Source organism: Molothrus aeneus, chromosome 3 (genome assembly GCF_037042795.1).
Source record: "Molothrus aeneus isolate 106 chromosome 3, BPBGC_Maene_1.0, whole genome shotgun sequence".
Classification (NCBI taxonomy): Eukaryota; Metazoa; Chordata; class Aves; order Passeriformes; family Icteridae; genus Molothrus; species Molothrus aeneus.
The window spans coordinates 21832185-21853150 of record NC_089648.1 but is presented as its reverse complement, the minus strand read 5'-3'; the positions used below and the strand labels follow the sequence as shown (position 1 = coordinate 21853150).

At 38.8% G+C, this 20966-nt stretch overlaps 1 protein-coding gene across 3 annotated transcripts in view; it reads left to right on the top strand.

Annotated features, from left to right (window-relative positions):
* Nucleotides 1-3815, top strand: part of SYT14 (synaptotagmin 14) — an 81167-nt gene extending 77352 nt beyond the window's left edge. For 2 of the 3 annotated variants that reach the window (XM_066546475.1, XM_066546474.1), the window contains 2 exons: nt 287-343; nt 1472-3815. In XM_066546475.1, the coding sequence (XP_066402572.1) occupies nt 287-343; nt 1472-1785 (371 nt within the window). In that variant the 3' untranslated portion in view covers nt 1786-3815. The remainder of the gene's footprint in view (nt 1-286; nt 344-1471) is intronic. The other variant, XM_066546476.1, reaches the window with a different exon arrangement.
* Nucleotides 3816-20966: the final 17151 nt, after the last annotated feature.

The following is a 20966-nucleotide window of genomic DNA, read 5'->3' as shown; positions in this document are numbered from 1 at the left end:
GTGTGGCTTAGAATCCAGTGTTTATTAGTCCTAAGATAACCCATTATATAAGCAATATAATTTTTGTTAAAGATTACACAAAAACTGCACAAAATTTCCATTTCATTAAATTTTACCTAACAATCCTTTTGTTCAGTCCTTTTTCTGATCTATGCTGCTATGGTTTCATGTTCTTCCACTCCAGTGAATAGTGTTTCCTCTTAAACTTTAACCTTTGATCCTCTCTCACCCAACTATTGACATCTGGTCATTATTTCTTTTACTGCTTTCCACCCCCTGTTGTCAGACGGACTGTTCTGTTGTCTAAAACACTTGATAGGTGGACAGGTTTATATAATCCGAGGTGAGTTCCTGTAGAAACTAATTGGATGTTGTCTTTTTCATGCAAAAGAAACCTGCCAGCAGTAAAATATCCACAGCTGCCTACCATGCCAGTTAATAAAAGTATATGTTTATTTTTTGTGGCACTCTTTAATGCAAAAGTTGCATTTATCTCTGATTATGGATGTTGGGGTTTCAGTGTACCTGCAAAGTGAAAATACTCAATGTGGTTTTTTTAGCATAAACTCCAACCTTTAATTGATATTATCCATTAATATGAAAATATAGGAATAAAAATTAAATATGAGATTGTTTTATACAATTTTATATTTCCTATCATTAGTTAACTTCATGAAATGTGCATCCTTCTGCAGGAGCATGGTTTGGTGCTTTTGGTCCAATGAAAATAGATATTTAAAAATAAGGGTTTATACCCAAATGCTAACACATAATGTGCACTTACTGCATTACTTGCATCAGCTTTTTAAATGTATGCTTAAAAGCACCATACAAGCTACGTTTTGAACAATCATCTTGAATTATGCAAAAACTTGCTTTTCTTAAAACATGCAGTAAATGTATTCCTTCATGAATCTAGGAAATAATAGGGGTTTTTGTATTGTGTAAATTGCCATCTTTGAATGCACTTTGCTACATTTTGGTTTTCAAGATAAATAAAACTGAAAAGCCCAAAATGAGAACCACATCCATGCAGAGATTATTCTTAAGCATTTTATCCTGGCTGTTTTGATATCATTGCTGCATTTTGACATAATTTTTTTCCCTCTTCATTAATTACCTTTATTCCACTTTGTTTATCCATATTCTTTGACATTTCAGTGGTGTGCTTACAGTGTTGTGGCTAGTTAGAGCTTGCTAAGTGTTAATGCAATTTAAGTTTTTTTAGACTAAACAAGGGGGGAGGGTCAATGGGAAGAGGATTATGAGGTATACCTTTAACTTAACCCATGTACACAGTGCTGGAGCTAGTTCATTTGTTAGTGTGTTTGTAATATTTTGTTTACTTGTCATCTCTCCATGTGTTCAGCCATCCTGGTATATACCATATCCTTGTTCTCTGTAAACACCTCATTCTCCAAATCTCTGGCTCCAAGCTATCTGATGTTCCACCATGTGACTTCTTTTGTAGATACATATGTTAAGTTAACACTGCTGAACTCGATGGGGCAGGAGATGTCCAAGTGCAAGACTTCCATCCGCCGAGGGCAGCCGAACCCGGTGTACAAGGAGACGTTCGTTTTCCAGGTGGCGCTGTTCCAGCTCTCGGACGTGACGCTCATTCTCTCCGTGTACAACAAGCGCAGCATGAAGCGGAAAGAGATGATAGGCTGGATTTCCTTAGGTCTCAACAGCTCAGGAGAAGACGAACTCAACCACTGGACTGAAATGAAGGAATCTAAAGGACAGCAAGTCTGTAGATGGCATACTCTACTGGAATCCTAATGGATGGTAGAAGGTGCAGCCGTGGTTCTAAGGGAGCTTGTTCTCCCAGGAAGACGATCGTCCCTGGTCGCAATCAGCAGATTTGTTGGGGGAGTAAAAAATGGAAATTGCGGTCAACATTCCATTGGAAAGGATGCACAACCTGCAAAATGGTGGGATTTAATACAGAATCTTCACTTGGTGTCATGAACTTCCTTGGTGTCAGAGGATCCTTGCTGTACACAGATACGATAGCGGTCCCTTCCCCATCCACCTGATGCTGTATTTGTTTGGGTTTGTTTTGTGGTTTTCAATTCAGAAACATTTTGTGCGAGGTTCTCCAAATTAATGTAAGCTCCTCCTTGTGTACCTTTTGTATTGCTTTAATACTGTAGCTTCTGACCTGCCTGCATTCAGATTAAAGGTCAATAGTTTGCACTTTCAGAAAAATTTAGTGGTCTGTAAAGCAAAAGCAAAAAAAGAAAAACCACTTGTGAAAGAACACTTAATAATACAGCAAATAGAAATATACTGTTTTTTTGCACTGAGTTTCTTTCCAGGAGCTTGGTAAAGTAAGTTTTCATTTTTTGATATGCAGTTGGTTTGAAAAATACTGGCATTTGGGCATCAGGTGAACTTTGACATCAAACTAATGTTTCTTCAATCTGTGACAGGAACAAGCTCTATATATGGCAAAAATTGGGTTTTTCCCTCTTGCCTGTACTTCTGCCTAATCCAAAGAGACCAGACCATTCGTTTGGTCCCTTCCAAAACTCCTTAGACAGGTTGTACTGTAAAACTATGTAACTTTCTGTTGAAAGCACTTCCTCTACTCATGTATTCCAATGTAGGAAGCTCATAGAGCACGACTTTACTAAAATATATTTTCATTAAACAAATTGATACAGGTTTCTTTAAAATGTCAGCAGTTGGAAGTTAGGTTGAAGGACTGTGAAGGAAGTAGTGGCAGTTGAACTACTCTGGATGAATGCAAAATACTCTATGGCTTTGCTTGAAACAGGTATCCATCCGGGTCTCTTGTGAGCTGTTTTAGGCATTACCGTATGCTGTTTGTTGGAAGTAGAGAGCAGACCAGGGGTTTTTACCTTTCTTCTTGAAGAAGAGAACATCAGTAAGTTATTTTTCTAGTGATTTGCCAGCAATTGAACGAATGTTCACACACAAAATAGAAGTTTGCTTTGCTTATGTTCAGGTTGGGAAACACAGCTTATTAATGATGCAGTTGAGAAGCTGCAGTATCACCAGATAAACACTCCTGGCATCCACCAAAATTGGGGAAATATCAGTGCTTCTGAGGTTCCTATTTGTCCCAAAGCTTTTAGCTGGACTCACACCAATTTATTGACTGCTGAATCCAATTCATATTACTAAAATTATAAGTTACTGAGTAGATGTATTTTAAAAAAGCTTCCCAATTTAAATATTCTTTTTGCTTGTGATTACAAGTTTTGTTTAGGTTTAATTGTTCCTGTAAAGAAAACAAGCAATTTTTTTTTTATTATGAATGATGGTAATGTCTTACTAATATGAGACCTCACTGACCATTGTAGCACTTGGTGGGTAGAAGAGTAAAGTGTTGGATTTTGTTGAGACAATTAGTGTTAGTCTCAAGTGTTCTCATTAAGACAGATGTGTTCCTCTTGAATTCCTTTATAATACCTTTGAACAATCCTGGCTTTGGGGTATACAGACAGTCAAGTACAGTGGGACTGGGGATAGTGAGTATGCTGTAATAAAGATATTTCACATGGTTCTCAAATTCTCACACTATTTAACAATTTCATTAAGTCCTTTTTAAAGGATTTTGTAATTCCACATCTTGGTTTATTTGGTGTCATTAGACTGATTTATTTGCAGAGCCAGGCTTTCAGTTTTTATTGATTTAAAGACTTAAACATTATTACAGACCTTTGGGGTTTGGGTTTTTTCCTCCTGATATTGCACTGCTGCTTCATTTACAGAAGCTTTATTTACTAAATACAAATAATGCAAAAACTTTCTTTAAACAGGAATGGTCTTGCAGTTACACAATGCAGGTTGTCTCTCTCAGTCACTTTTGTTAGTCCAGTTTGAGAAATGTAATGTTGAGTGTAGAATTTAATACAAAATCAGCATTAATCTAATATGCATAAGAAAAATGCTCAGATTTTCACAATCTTTTCAGCCTTTCATATAATAGAAGCAATGACATAGAAGCTGTTGTGAAGCAGTTTTTCATTGGATGTGGAGGTGGTTTTATCTATTCTGTTTGTGGATATTTAGATGCTCTTTCCTAAAACTGAAAATTGTCTCTTGATGGTTGTCTCTTTGTACAGGTTTTGTTATTTAAAATAATGTACAATACTGAACAGCAAGAACTGGGTCAGGTAATTCCAGTGGAGAACATACTTAAGATCATCACTGAACAAATGAAGAAGTCAGTTTGGAAGGTGCAGCAAATAACCTCTTACAGAACCAAACTAAACGAAACAGTATTGTGATGTGCGTTTCTGTTTGTAGGTTGCATTGCTTCAGCTTTGCATTTCACCATTTAGATTTCCAAGGCACTGAAATCTTAATTTAGACACAACGGAGATTTATGGTACTCTTTGTTGGGCTCATTTGGGAAGAGGAATCTCTCTCTAGGACTTTTCCTAAAGTATTCAGGACCAGTCTGTGCTTCACAGAAGAAGGATTGGTTTACTTGGATTTATACTGTACAGAGGCTAGAAACTAAAAGTTTAAAGAATGGAAATGAATGTTTCATTTTGACACAGTAGATCGTGGATTTGCTGTGCAAAAGCAGTCACACCAATAGTTGGATTCACCTTGGGATATTTGTAAGTTAATTGTAGTACCAATAGCTGTCATGTTGGTTTTTTCTTCCTAGAACCTATTCTTATTATTTGTTTTGTTTGTAATTTTGTTTTTCATTGCTTATGCAAACCTACACCTTTGTATTTGAAATCTGCCTTCATCTATTGTGGGTTTTTTAAACCCTACATAAGGGCTTGCACACACAGTGTGGTTTTGTGCATTCAGTTAGGTCTTAAGTATGGAACAGAATTGCTGAAGAACAAAGTATCAGTAACAAATTTGAGGCACTTATATTTTCCCCAGAGTTGGCTGTGTTTTTTTCATAGCTTTTTGTTGTTTGCCTTTGTTCAAAAGTACAGTAAGTACTTGAAAAAAATGTATCAAATTAGTTACTTTTCTGTGTGCCGGCAAACCATGTAGAAATTGCAGATCTTGAATTGAATCTGTTTCCTGTCAGTATAGCCTTAAATAATTGTAGAACAGTGACGTTTGTACAGGTTCTCTTCTTGGAAGTATTGCATCCTTTCTGTATATGATCTGTTTGGTTTAGTGCTTAGAACATTTCACACAGGTCGTCCTAAAGCGTTATAAATGTGAAAAAGTTGGTCAGTTCCTTTCTGTTAAGGGCAAGGCTGTGAAGGGCAGGACAGGCAAGCAGGGAATCAGTGCACCGAAGGAGGAGAGGTTGTGCAGCGCCTGCAGGACATCGCTGTCTCCCATCCTGTGGAGCAGAAGGGCAGCAGAGCCATCCTGCTGCTCCTGCTCAGCCAGGGGGCACAGGACACCAGGGGAGCACTGGGAAGATGCAAAGCTTGGTCCCTGTGCTGCTGCCTCATGCTCAGGATGTGAGATGTCCACGCTATAGCTGCACAGTGAGGTCTGACCGCAAAGGCAGAAGCAAGGCACGGTGTAAGTTCTACTATGGGAGAAATATGACAATTTCTAAATGAAATGGAAGTCCACTAAACTCATTAATAATTAGATTTGGAAATTTGGTTAGCCCTTGGAATGAACATTTGTGCTTTGGAAGCTAAACATTATTATCAATTTAGAAAATAGTTGAGCTGAAAACAAGATTTTATGGCATTTACTATTGGAAATTCTTTTACCTGTAAATTTGTCATTGACTTTTGGTGGCAGCTGCAGTTTCAGCATCAGTACCTTTCCCATCAGTACCTTCCCATTTTCACACCTTTGGAGAAATTATTTTGTTGTCTAAAATTTGTGTTTACAGTGTTCTTGATGTATTCTCTTTTCTCCCCAATGGCTCACTCCTGCAAACTCCCCATGTCCCTGAAAAGCTGCCTGTGGCAGTCACTGGACCTTAGAGGTAAGGGATACGGTACTTTAAGGTACTGGTACAAAATTTCTGTCACCTCTCCAACTCCCAAAGATTTCTAAAATGCAAACCATCAGTTTTACTATAGCAAATGAGAAGAAGAAAACTTCTTTGAGGGAGGCATTTTAATGTAGAAATTGAGTACAGATCAATCTTACACATCCCAATTCTAACAAAAAGTCTGGGATAAGGTCAGGGAATGAGGTTTGAGGGCAGGTCTTCTGGCCTGAGCTGTTCCAGCTTGAAACTAACAACAGAATGCCCTTTCACTGAACTCAGAGTTGTATTGAGCCCTCCATTTATGACACTTTTCTGGTGGAAAAACACTTGTCCTGTTTATAGTAGTCTTAAAATTCTGACTTGTCACTTGGTTGTAAGGCAGACTGACTTCCTTCTGAAGCTGAATTCTCAGTAACAGGTTAACATCCTTTTAATTTTCCCACTGGTGTGCATGCCTGCCTGCCATTAATGCTAGTGAGAGGAGCCCACAGGCTTCAAGAGAAAAGCAGACCTCACCCTGAAGGTGTGAAGAGCAATAGGATTGGTAGGTTAGAGGGGTGGTACAGCTTGACACCTGCAACACAGTCAAATATGATTTCAGTTATGAATGGAGGCAAAATACCAAACATCCAGATACTGCCACAAACTTGTTATTTAATCATTATCTCTTATTTTTGTTTCTTCTTTTCCTCAGCTTTTGAAATATGTTTTATAAACTTCTTATTAAAAATGTTAAAGCAGTCCCTAAACATCTTGATCATTTCAACTGGAATATTCAGCAATGTTTATTGTTAGAAGGAGCCATCAAGAATGTTCTGGTTTTTTGGTCTTTAACTCAACTGCTAGATTTTGTAGTACATCACAGCTGGATTTCAGACTACTTTGTTCTGATGGTAGTTCTTGAGGGAAGAAGAGTCACAGGAGCATTTCCATGTCAGTGAATCACCAACACCCATTGAAGAGATGTCATCGGAAAATGAGAGCATTAAAATAAGAGATGGCTCCTTACAGTAGCAGTGACTCATATTCCTCTCTTGGAACCCTGTGGCCCTCGGAGTGCCCTGCTCAGACAAACTGTGACGTGTGAGTTGTGAAGTTCATGCCTTCAGAGCAGTGCTGGTCTCTGTGGACGTTGTGTGGCTTCTAAACCAGTGTGTTTTACAGAGAGTAGGTGGTTTTTTATTTGCCTTGGGTGCGTAGGGCAAGTGCCAACTGTCCTACAGTGACATGGATTAGTTTAGCCTTAAGAACTTATCACTGCCCCTCCTTAAATTCAAGCAGGGTTTCTTCCTTTCTGCAGACTATGCAGAAATCTTATGCACGAGTATCTGCTTATATTACGTCTACCTGAATATGGCACAATTATTAGTGCTGGCAAGCTTAGTTCCTGTGTGGTGTGGCTGAAGTAATGGATGGACCTGGTACATGCTGGATCAGGTTTTGCTGGATCAGGCTTATGCTGGATGGATATAGGTACATGGTCCTTATGCTAAGAATGGGCCAGGAGTCAGGAAAGTGGCTGGTACTGCTCCTGTAGGAATGAAGATCAGGAGACAGCTCTGCTCAGACAAAGGGCAAAGCTGTCTTATAGCAAGAAGGATTAATTCATTTCCTTGGAAGCATCTACTGGTCGAGCTGGCATAAAGGCCCTACTCAGGAGAGCAGAAGCAGTAATACCATACCACTGAAGGAATACCTCATGGACATTCAGGGATGTAATTAATGTCATCCTTTTCTCTCTTGTCTCTGACAACAAGGGTCTTGCCCATTGTATGAATATAATTTTTTTTCTGTGTTTTGCAAACCCCGTGGACACTGACTGCTTGCTGAGGGTCTAAAGTGGATTGCTTTTTAACTTTTTGTTCATTTCCAGAGCATGAATTTGAATGATTTTGCAGAATTAACTAGAAGCATTCACATAGCTTTGAGATGTAATCTCTAGGCCATAGAACGAGCAAGGAGCAGGGCTTTGAACCAGTTTTGATGGTCAATTTTGCAAATGGCTTATTATGACATTTTAAGAAAATTTCTAAGCAGTTGAATGTATTAGGGAATATTTACAAAAAAGGACATAGAGCAATGATCTTTTTTTACTATACAGCTAGTTTGCTGTCCTTTCCAGTAAACCACAAGGTTCATTAGTGCTCAGTACTGTTTCGTTTATGATAAATGTTTTTAATGTGATTTTCATGACAAAGTGTAATTAGTGAAACCTTTTATTCAATTTTTCCCTTTATTTGCTTTTTTTAAGGAGAGATTTCTCCTTATATAGTATATATACTTTCTTACAGAGCTTTCTTACCTATTTTTATATAAGATGATTTAACAATGTAAAATTAAATGCTCTATGAGCAAGCTATATCACTGTTAACGCAATCAAAAGTGCTAATATAATGACTAAGGGCCTGAACCTTCTGCCTTTTACTCAGGTCCTGGTTTAACCAGATGTCTTTCATGCTGTGTAGGACCTTTCCCTGTAAGCACTTCCATCTAATCCTGGGGATGTCTCAGAGAAAGGCACTATTAACATGAATAACAGTGGTAAAACTGAGCCTCCTCTCCATTCTTAGTGGAACATCTGTCATGAGTAAAGGCTGCTGGCTCTGTCCCAAAATATAGTTTTAGATTATAGTTCCCTTGATCTTCAGTGATTTTGAACTTGTTTTTCTGGTGGCTTTAAGCTAATAACTGATCTTAGTGAATACAAATATTGAATTGTGCTGTTACCAGCAAGATTATTAAAATGTGTTCCACATTTTAATTCATTCTTTCATTGGGATATAAGGAATTGGATTTGTGAAGCATTATATTGCATAGAGATAGCACACTTTCACCACATTTCTAGAAGGTATGAAATATACAGTATGTAGCATTTTCTTGCATACTTTTATACTGCCTGTATGTCACCGATGCACTCGGTGCCTTCCTTCTTTTGTATGAAACCTAATCTGTAGAGAAACTGAAGTTATGGTGTGTAAGCAATGTCACTGCAACCCAAGAGATGTCTTAAACTGATTATTCCTAGTCCGGGAGGTTTCAAAGGGCAGTTCAGTTTGACACAATGCATTTCTTTGAATTTGAAGTTTTCCCCTTTCCTTCCTCTCCCCCACCCCGCCCCCCATCCAAAAAACTTCCTCATATGGCTGTTTATTGTTAATTGATTCCTGTGTCTGATGTAAGTCACATGGTGTTAACCAAAGAACCAAGCCTGTTTCTAATTATTTGGACAAATTATGTTTGGACTTGCAATTACTTAAAGACAAAAATGATATGATGGATCTCTGTTAACAAATATAAAATAGGCCTCTGTAAATGTGACTCCCAGCTGAGAATTCCAAATACCTCTTTTCTGACTGGATGTGCATTGTTGTATCAGTAGTAAAGTGTTTGGGTTGTGTTTCTTGGTGCATTTTAATCAAAATCCTATCACAAACAAAAATATCAGTCAGTAAGTGCTGTCAGATTAGCTTGGTTTACCATGTTCTACCTATATCTGAAGTGTGCTGCTTTAAGAACAGATTTGGCTTTCCTGTGTCTTAAGTCCTGGTGTTGTACAATAATTATCTGGTGTATGCTGGTCTCACAGGAACAGACTGATGCTGCATCATATGTACCCTTCCTACCAGTGTCCCTTCATTGTACAACTTCTGTAATATAACACCATTTTCGACTACTGTTTCAACTGAAATTCCTTAAATTTCAATGCATGTATAGCCTTAAACATCTAAGACACCAAGCACAGTTATAACGGGAATAAGTTATATTTGCAAGTCCTGTTTGTCTCAGAAGTCATAGAATTATTTTTATATATCAGTCAAAGATTGTAGAAAATGGGTACATTGCAGTTGTGTTATCAACCATGCTCCTAATTATATTCACACACAAAAAAAAAGGATTTGCTAAATGTTTTAGAAGTGAACTATCAGTGCTTATTTCATTTCTTGAATTTTTTTTTTTGTTTTCATATTTCATTTCTGTACAGAACCTTGGTGCCCTTAACTAATACCTGTGACTGAATTCATACATATTTTCAGTATTCCTTGAGCTGCTTTTCTGTTTTGTTCCTTTTTAAAGTTGAATAAGCAGTAATTAAAATACTCCTAAAAAATTGCCTTTTTTTTTTTTTTTTTTACATTTTGACAGTAACATAATTAGAGCAAATGACTGTTTGCAGCTGTTTATGCAGCTTATTAAAGGCTGAACACTTTGTTTGAAGCTGTCATTACAATCCAGATGAAGACATACGTTTCATGGCATTTCAGCCCACATCAGGTGAGAGCAGGAGCTCTGGTGATGAGTGTGCAGATCTGCACATGGTGTGTCAGACTCTGAGTCCCCAGAGGGATTTATAATTAAGTGTCACATTGTATCTACGGTATCTCCAGTTGAGTGTTGTCAGATACTCCTTGTTTTGGTTTCTTTCTTATTACCTAGCAAAAAACTACTTTTATCATTTTTGTGCTACTGTATATTAATCTTGAGGGTTTCCAGTGTGCAAGATCAGTTTAATGTTGTCAGTTCTCTTTCTGTAAAATAAACCCTGGACTTTCAGCATACACATCCCATACCTTTTCTGGGGAGAGCCAGAATGCCACCAGCTGGTTTTAGTTGTATTTACCTGTACAGCACAGGTAACTTCAGTCCCATGTTAGTTTGATTGAAACATGCTATAACCTTGGATCTGTCACAAAATTGAAATAGTCATTTTGCATATCTGAAACTTTGCAGCTGTGGATTTGTATTTTGTTTACTCTATCTCTGTGAAATGTATTTTTGTCAGTTTGAGGACTTTGGATATTTCAAAGTATTTTCTGTATGTGAAATCAGCTTTTTGCATGTGAATTTAATTGCTGGAAAGTATTTGAAAAAAAAGGAAAAATCACTTTTAATACCTTTTGTTGTCACTTTCCTTTGGATTTCATTACCTTGTAAACAAAACCAGACTTCACTGTTCAGAAAATAATAACGTTTGGTCAACCTCTGGAACCGCTGTCTGCATTAAAGAAAAAAATCTTTTTTCATTTCGGCAAGGTAATCCTAGCCCTCACACACATTTTGGCTCTGTTTACAAATTTCCTAAGTTTCCCTGATTCCCTTTCTATCCCCCACAGTCTTTGTTGATGTCATGAACCTTCTGCTTAGAGAACTTTAAATTAACCAGTGTGACAATGTTCTAACAAATATGATGTGTATACTGGCAAATAAAGACACACTCAGGTGATCATTCTGATTGACTTTATACAGTTTCCTTCTGGGGTCATCTGTGGTTCTTTGCTTCTTTGTCCCACATGCATTTCTCAGAAAAGATCTCATCCAGCATATTTATGCTTAACTTCTGCTTTCTAAAGAATAAGTAGGATGAAATAATTGAGGCTTGATTTAAACATGAAAGAACACTTGCCACAAGTAACAATGATAATTTTACTGTGACCCTACCTAGATCTTCTGTACTCTGATGATTTTTGTGATACCTAATAGGAAAGATGTTTCTGGGCTTTCATGGAAGCTCAGCTTTAGGAGGTGAGTGAATACATGTACGTTTTAATACCTACTAACATGGATGAAAAAAGAATTGTTAGAACAAGTAAAGCATTTTTTCCTATCCTAAATGTGGGAACACTTAGTATAAAAAACTTTTATTGTTTCTTCCCATTTCTGCAGATGAAAGGAGCATAGCCCAGTGACTTTTATCAGATGAAAATGGAGAGAGGGGTGAATTTCTTTGCTGTATGATCCTGACTCTCTGGACCATCACCATCTGTAGAACTCCTGCAAATAAGATGAAATGGTACTTGCTGCCATTAAGGCTAGCATTTTCCAAAGGCTATACAGCCAAAAATAACATGGCATTCCATATGCAGATGGTATATATTTGGTGTTTGAGAAACTTTGAACAGAGCACCTCTGACCATATTCTCCAGAAGATGTCCCAAGACCTTTGGTATCCTTGTCAGTCAGAAGAAAATAGCAACCCAGGAGTGTCTGCCTCTAGATTATATAAGATTTGTTAACAGGTGATAATATGAAAAATATTCACTTTCAAATGAGGATTTGTGTAGCTATGAGAACAGGGCAGAATAAGTGAAATAGAAGCTGTTGACTGACAGTTGGTCACCAATTATGAAAGGCCATTTTCTACTCAAAGATCACAGAAAAAAGAGTCACTACACAGCTTCAGCTGCATGTGTGGTACCTTGCAGTCACCCATGCTTCATACAAGTAACTGAGAATTACTTATAATGTAATGCTCAGAATTATGTGTAATGCTCATAGTTGGCAATTAGTTTGTTATGAAACAGTAATTGCTCCAGACAGGTAGAGCCAAGTTACGCCACTTTTAGGCAGATACTACTTTACCTGTCAAAGGTTTTCTCTGAGTAATTGTCTTCAAGAGGCAAATTCCACATAAGATAGTATTTAAAATCCTTTGGAAGTCACTACTTACTTGGTACTGAAGGTTCCTGTGGGCAAGGACTATTTAGCATTTTTCTGGATGAAATCTGTATTTTTTTTTCTCTAGTATTTTTGTTTTTACAGTCCAACAGTGCAGTTCTAATTTGGTGTTCTATTCATATTAGACATTTCATTTTACTTGTAAATTAGCCCTCCCAAATGAGTGATACTCTTGCTAAGGCTATTTGTTGTATACTCTTGCTATTTGTTACCTGATAATTTTATTGAGTAGCATTTCAGCATAGGGATTCAAAACCAAACTTACTGTTGTTTTGGCGTAAGAATAGTAAGGATAGAAGGAAGAAAAATTGCAGAAATTAAATAAAACCTCATCAGGTAACATCATGCAACAAGTCAGCTGGGTTTTAGATAAATTATTTATTATTAAATTTAAAACCTAATAGGTTTGTGTGTTCTGAGTGTAGTTTACACTGGTTTGTTTTCTGCTTAATTAGAAGCCTTACATTTCATCTTATTAATAATGAAAATCCTCTTGTCAAATTGTGTAAGATCATGTTGAACTAATATGTATATTTTAGAGGCAGAATATAATTTCCCTCATAGCCTTTCATATTATTTCATTGCATTATGCAAAAATTATATTCTACTTTTAATTTTGCTAGTGTGAGGTAGGAAAACTTTATCTTCCATTCCTGTCTGAGAAAGTCCTGGTTTCAAGAACTGTGATGAAGAGAGTCCAGTCACTGTGGCCCCCTGTTTGCACTTAAAGGTTAACTGCAAAGAGAAATTCAGAATACCAGGCTGACTGAGCTTTACAAATGTAGTGAGTGTGGGTATAAGAGATAATAGTAATCAAATCTAATCAAATCAACTGTGATGTCAGTTCTTGTTGCAGTGGTTCAACAGTTCAGAAAAGGAGCAGCCTAAACATGCCAAAGGAGACCAGAGTTGTATTCCCTTTGCTGTTACAGTTAAGTACACATTTCCCATGGCACCACAGCATTTTCATCTGCAGAGACCTAAAGTACCAATAGACTGAAACGTCAGTCACACAAGCCTTTGCTAATTAATGCCTTCACCAGAAAATGTCTGGCATTCTTAGGAAATCAGGGAGATACAGAATGCAGAATTCATTCATATTTATATTAAAAAAAAAAATAGGAAGGAAAAGGAAAAGCCACATAATCAGCTGTTTGATAAAGCTCCAAATCAGTCAGCTAGGCTAAAGGTCATGAATATGTAGCTAGATCTTAGTAAGCCTCAGTGGCAAATCATCACACACACTTGCTGCAGTTTCCTGAGACTGTATAAAGCACTTGGGAGCACAAGCCAGGCCAGTAGGCTGAGAAATGGCATTAACCATTCAGCCTTTGCCATCTGTCACCGTGCAGCCAAGCAGACACCTCTGATGGAGTCCTTCTGTGTCTCCTCATCTGGGTTTTTAACTGAACTTCTTCACATGGGGCTTGCCAGCAAATACCAAGTACTGTCACCCACAGCTCTGCCATTCCTATTCTCATTGCTAAAACTCCTGTTGTCTGCCACGTCATTGATATATCCAGGCAGCCAATGACCTGTCAGACTAGTAAATTAATCAGTGAAACTGATGCACATCTTGGAAAGATAGCATGAAGTAGTTTGTAAAGCATTACTATATTGCAGCCCATGGTACTATATCCAGAAGAATGCTTTTCTGCTTATGCTTAAACATGCCAAATACATTTGCTGAATACCTCAGTTCTGCAGGCTTTCAGTTATGCTTACTATCAGCAAGAGTCACTGAAGGATCAGGATAAAACCTAAAAAGACTTCTTTAGTTTTCAGTGAGATCAGTTCCCAGTGTGACTGAATTGGAACCTAAATGAGTGCCAGCACAGGGAGGGGGGTGGGAGTGCACAGCTGGAGCTGAGCTGTCCTTCCCCCCAATCCGTGCTTATCTCAGCTAAATACAACGTGGAAATCACTACCTGAGGAAGCTCTGCTGAGCATGGAGGCATTTTACACTGCTGACTGTTGCCTAGTGGAATAAAACCAAATGCTTCTCATCTTATTTTGAAAAAAAATCTGGTAAAAGTTGTTAAAAGTTAAATCCATAGGTGCAGGCAGAAGCAGATTTAAATACTTTTGGAACACCAGAGAGTAATTTTGATGGGACAGAAATCACTATTTGTTTCTAGTATAATAATTCATCCTTTAAAAAAATCAATTCAAAAATGTATAGCACTGTCATATTTTAAAATTCTGTCCTTTTAATACAGTTAATGTTATTTTGGGGATTCTCCAACAACATTCCTTCTTTTTTTTTTTCCCTCATCTTCCACTCCCAGAATATTCATCCCACAGCAGGACCCCCTCAAGGTCCTAGGCTGCCCTTGCCATCTGACACAAGAGCAGAAGGATTGCTGCTGCTGGTGCTTGGACCCCTTTTGGGAAGCCTTTTGGGAGGAGGTGAGGTTGTGTGTGAGCACGTGGGAGCATCAGCACCACTAGGAAGCTGAGAGAGAGCAATTACTGAAGGTAAATCAGGGGCAGGTGTTTCCAGACAACCTGTGAAGTTCCAAGGATGCTGGTATCCAAACCACCGCACATCTCACAGACCTGCTGCACTGCTCCCTTCCTGGCTTTTCCATGGAATGGGGTGATCCACACTTGAGCAAACCTTTCATTGCCAGAAATATTTCAAGGAATTGTTCTCTGAGTGCATGTCCCACCCTCTCTAATTATGGAGAACATTTCACTGAAAGCTTTCTCAGTAGGCAGACATGCCTTCAACTGTTCATTGTCATTCTGGACAAACCAAATTAAGCATCCCCAGGAAATGCTGCCATCAAAGAACAAAAGCTGTAAAATGAGTCAATAAATTTATAGTCCATGTAACCACTGGATGACAAACATTTCTGCCTTCTACTAAAACTGGGAATGTTGTTGTTTATCCCAGGAGTGGATCTGAAACAATGTTAACACGTTGTGTTGGTCGGCAGTTAGATCTCCAGCCTTCACTTGTATCCACTTACTCCATTTGCCAGTGGATTTCTCAGCAAGTTTATTGCATGTGATCTTTTCTGGTTTGTTTTCTTGATACAGTGTGGAGTTGTGCTTTTCACATTAATTAATTAATTAATAATGTCCTTTTGAAATGTTAACAAGTACTAATTTTGGTGTATAGTCCTGGGTCACGTGAGTGTACTGATGTTCCTAACCTAACCCTGAAATCAGTTTGAAGATGAAGCCTAGAAAGCTCTTCACAGCCATGGCTGCTCACCAGTTTAAGGGAGGAGACAAATCCATCAATCCTAATTTAATGGGAGAATTTTCAGGTAGACAGTAATTGAGTTGGAATTTGGCCAAAGCCTTGGGGTTAAAGAACCTACTGTTATGAAACGTGTTAGAGGATCTTTAATGAATACAAACAATTGAGATCATGGTTCTTTCTCTCCTGCAAGGGGTAGCTGAAAATGCTGCTTTGCCTCCAGAAATAATTTGGTGCCTGGAATCAGGCTGGGGCATTGAAAAAAAAAAAAAAAAGCCACCTTCTGAAACACCAGAACCATTTTCTTACCGATGAAGACCTTGGTGTGTTGACCTGTAGGAGGAGTAGCTGGTCCATGTATTTTAGGAATAACCCTCACATCAGTACTGGGAAATAACCACTAAGCAAGTAAAGAAATCCTTATCTAACTTGAATTGACTTACATTAGATCCAACTAAGTTGGGGATTTCTTGCTTGCTATTTAATCTCAAACAATCTGCTGGTTTGCAGAATAATTTCAAACAAGTTTATTAAGCCCTTCAGTTAGGATGGGTGAGAAGACAGTCTCCAGACTTGCTGTTTTCCACAGATAGGGATATCCATATCCATAAGTTCTTTGGGATATTTATTTCTAAATATAGATAAAGGTTGGAAAAAGGGGCATGACTGGAAAAGTCCTTGACAGCCTAAACATGAGGGAAAATTGATGCCTTACAGATACTAGAATTGTTTGCCTTTGAAGCTCTCCAAGTAAAAAGAACTGTGTCAGCCAGCTGAAGCCCAAATATATGTTACTGTGTGTTCAGAGGGGGTTGCATTTTATTGTTTTAAACCTCATTTAGTGCAGGATACTTTATCAGCTGAATTGGAGAAGTCCCTTTAAAAGAAACAGCCTTTAAAATGCCTGGGAAGGTATTTACTTCAGAGATTAAAAAAATATGCAAGTCAAACTTTATATGGGTGCTTAAATTTTTCTATATGGGACTTGAAATTCCGGATACATTGTGCTGCCTTGCATCAGGACAGTCCCCCAGAGCAGCAGTGATTTTGTAATGCTACCTGTTGAAGCTAAATTCTTGCTAAACTAGCAGAGACAATGGTTTATTTGAACCTTCTTTAAGTATGCATTTACTCTTCATTTAAAGCTCATAGTGGGTGTGTAGTTCCCAGCACACTGACAGAGAAGGATCTGACATATCAAGTTATCTCCAGAAACTCTGGAATTATTACAAGCTGTAACATTTACACCTCTGTGTGTAATGGCTCCAGTGGTACTGGGTGAATCATACTTAGGCCAACCAGTGCCCTGCTACAGAGTATAGTGGGCCTGAGAGTGAACCTCCTCTCCAAAATCTGCATTAAAATTTATATATTTAACGTTGGGCTTCTATTAAAGAGAGTACTTCCTTTGTACAAGCATCCTTTGAAACACACTATGTGTTCTGTATTACTGGGATTACACTTTGGAAGGTAAAATCAACTTTATTTAAAAGCATACACAGTATGTAAACGGAGTAACTCAATTTTAGTGCCCTGTCTGAGATTCCCTGCATTCCCCTAATGCTTTCCTCTCCAGTCTCAGTCCTTAGAAACAAATAGACAGCAAAACCTGGGCAAGTGGTTAATTCCTTCAAGATTACATGGACTTGGAATCCAATGAAATATTATTCTTCCTTTTATATTTGATTTTTGGTTTGGATTATTCCAGGATATTTATCCTTCTCCCTTGGAATAATTTTGCTTTTGGAATAATTTCAGACAACAAACATAGTACACAGTTTAACTTACTGTGACCCACTGCTCCCAGAATAACTTTTACCAACTTATTTCTCAACTGTTGGCTATGCTCTGCTGGTTTTTAACTCCTTTTGTGCCCCTCAGATCTGGAATTACTGCCAAAATATTTTTCTTGAGGATCTCTTATTTCTGATTTACTGTGTGCTTCTCTAAGTAAAGGAGTTACATGTCTGTAAAGTAGCAGGAAGCTGCTGATGCTTTTTGAGAGCAGAACCACACACAGGAGACCCATATAATTTGCTTTGTAATTGAATGGTACATTTCTCAGTATCCAGATTTTTAGATGTTGTGATTTCTCTTTTAAGGTGATAAATCCTTCAGAGGTTGCCATGCATTCCTATTAAAGACAGCTAGGATATATTTCCCAAGCTCATAAAAATAAGTTGCCCGAGCACAGAACTGCCAAAGAATCTCCCCTAGAGTTTTTGTAATCCTCCAGTAACCTTGTGCAAACTTCTCCTGGGATGTAACAGAAACTTGGCACCTTCTTCTGGCTGTCCCCAAGCTGGGCTGGTGCCTCTCAGAGCTGTGGCCTGCACCGTTGCTGTGAGCTTGATTTTGTCTTTGGACTGATTGGATCTTTCTCCTGGAGGCCAGGTTGTGCCAGCTCCACTGGGGCTGAGCTCAGAGAAACTATTCATGGAGCGAGGTGAGCTCCAGGAGCTGCTCAATGGGAGCTGGGCTGGCACTGCCTGGCCCTTGGAAGCAGAGAGAGGAAAGTCTTTTCCTCCTTTTGTGAAAAGCAGAGAGCATGTGTAACTGAGAGGGATGCTGAGCAGGAATGTGTCAAGAAGAAGTAGACATGGGAGGGAAATGAATCTTTGATTGCAGCATGGAACAGCAGCTAAGCTGGAGCCAAAAAATACTTGAGAGATTTAACATGAGATCTAAATTTTATTTTAGAGTTCATGCTGCAATTTCATTGCAATGACAAAAATGATTCAACTGAATAATTGAACTGAAGCTGATAATTGTTCAGTTTTTCTTGGTGGTTTGATGGATGAACTGATATTGAAGTTTAAAAATCTCTCTCCTTTTAGCAAATAAAAAGAGTCACTGTTCTGCTCCAGAGTGCATGCATGAGAAGGACTGGATATACAGTGTCTTTGCTGCTGCACATGTAACTGAATGTGGATATGGACACTGGAGTGAGTGTCGATATACTGTAAACCCTTGAAAATATAAAGGAATACACAACTACCTCTCCATATCTTCTTTTTTCTCTTTTTGTTTTGTTTTGTATTTTGTTTGTTTGTTTTTTGTTTTGTGGGGGGGTTTATTTGGTTTTTAATTTGTTTTTGTTTTGTATTTTTGTTAAATCTGGGGAGTAGTGCATTTGACTGAAACCATGAGTATTGCTGCACAGGTTTGTTTAAACCAAAGCAACTGCCTGTCTCTAGCCATTACTCACAGCAGTGAGGAAACTTCACAGGACTTAGCTTAGGCATCTCCCAGTCCCTGGAGCTTACATATAGTCCAGGACACACCATGTGGATAAACAAGAGGGTTGACACAGCTGTGCAGGAGCTGTGAGGAGGTTTTGGAGTAGCCAAGCAGGAACAGCTTTGGGTAATTGCCATTGCACCAGATCCTGCTCTGAAAATGCTGTCCCTCCCACACATAACACTGTCTTCCTTTCTGGACATTGGAGACTACTCTGGTCTGGGACAGAGGAAAGTAAATTCTCATCATCAGTGAGGGGCCCAGCACTTGGTTTCCTGCACCCCTTTCACCTGTAGAGCAGGGGGAATATCCTGGGTTGCTCCAGCTGGAGCACACCCATGTGTTCCCCTTCTCCACAGACGCCTGGGTCTGCACTTCCTGCCCTGAGCATGCACTGGAGACTCTGCCAGGACACCTGGTCCTTCCTGCTCCCTGGGAGTGTCATCCACATTGGACTGCACTGTCCTTATAAACAGACCCTGCTCATGGCAGTAAAAGCACTCCTAAAAAATGAAGTTTTAAATAAAACCAACTGTGAGTGCTGGAGGAAGAGCCACTGGTGTGGATCACAGAGCTACATTCCCAGCCTCCATGAGGACACACGTCTCAAAACAGTTCTTTAGTTGAAAATTAATTCTCAGAACAACTTCAAGTTTTTTTAAGCTACTGCTCAAGTAAAAGGAATAATCACTTTGTGTAGCACCAGCTAAATAATTGAATGCAGATCTTAGCTGAATATTATCTGTCCAAGGACAGCGGTTGCATAATTATTTCATATGATATAAATATTTAGAGATTATTTTTCCCTTAGCAATTAAATCAATAGATTGGGCTTAAAATCAAAACTGAATTTAAAATGCTTGATTTAAAAAAAAAACAACTTAGTGTTTTTGGGTCTGCAGCGTAAATTGAAAATAAAAAAAAAAGCCTGTTATATTTTGATTAAATTGATCTTTTTTTTTGCTTGCTCTTATGGGTTGTAAAAGTTGAAGTCTGAAAACTTCAGGGAGGCTGGCAAGGAGACTGAGAAATGAATAGGAAAAGTCATGTAAGTAAGAATCTACTCAAATGCTGAAATTCTAAAAAAAAAAAAATTTAAAAAAATCACTCAAATATGAAGTTCTGCATCAAAATTTTATGTTCTCTTAGCACTGGAGCTTGTGAGGCTTCCCCAAAAAACCTTCCTCTGAGGAGATGTCACCAGAGTACAGGGGTGAATGACTAATCCATCCCTGCCAAAAGCATCTCCTGCTGATTACAGGTCATGCGTGCTGCCTGCTTGCCTCATGAGCTACTTTGTGCATAAAAAATGGATACTCAACAGCACAGGTACCATAATTTTATAATCTTTTCATTACTTAGACATTTCTCCTTTCCTAAGGTGTTTCATGGGCATTGCAAGTATTTACTATGGAATGAAAACTTTCTAAAATATGCTTTTGAATCAACCCCCCTTGTCCCACAGCAAGGTGGGTTCTCTCCAGTCTCTTTCCTATCCAGCTCCTCACTGCAGCTGTGCCACGTTGTTGTGGCTGGGAGATTTTTATCCTGTAACTAAACTTTTTATGCCTAATCTTTACAAAATGTGTGAGAGTCATTCCTGGAAGGTGCTCCCTGCAGATGCCTCAACCCAGGCAGACGCTCAGGGATATTTTCTGTTGTCCAGAGAAAAACGGGACATAGAGGGGGAGAAGCAGGGGTGCCTGAGCAGCATTGGATCCTGGCTGGCCTCTTCTGGCTGTGGCTGCTCTGGCTGCTTCAGGAGGATTCTGGAAAGTGGAAAAAGCTGAGCACAACAAAAGGCTGAGAAAGGGGGCAGCCAAAGTGATTACAGTGATTTTTGACTTGTGGATCTCTAAATGTTTTCTATCATGTGCTTGGCTTTATCCTTCTGCATTGCCTTCCCTGCAGCGGCCGCCACTTCCCAGCTGATCCCTCCTTTCTGTCACTAAAATGAGCAGCCTTGGAATGATGAATATTAAAATTCACCCACTAACACTGCAGTGAGGTGGGGTCTGAGCAGCTCCTACCTCCCAGCCTGCTGTGCCACCCTGCCAGCAGATTCGGGAAGGCGACACCACACTGGTTTATCCTGGTTTCCTTCCCAACCCTGACAGCTGGTTATAACTGGTTGAGCGATGG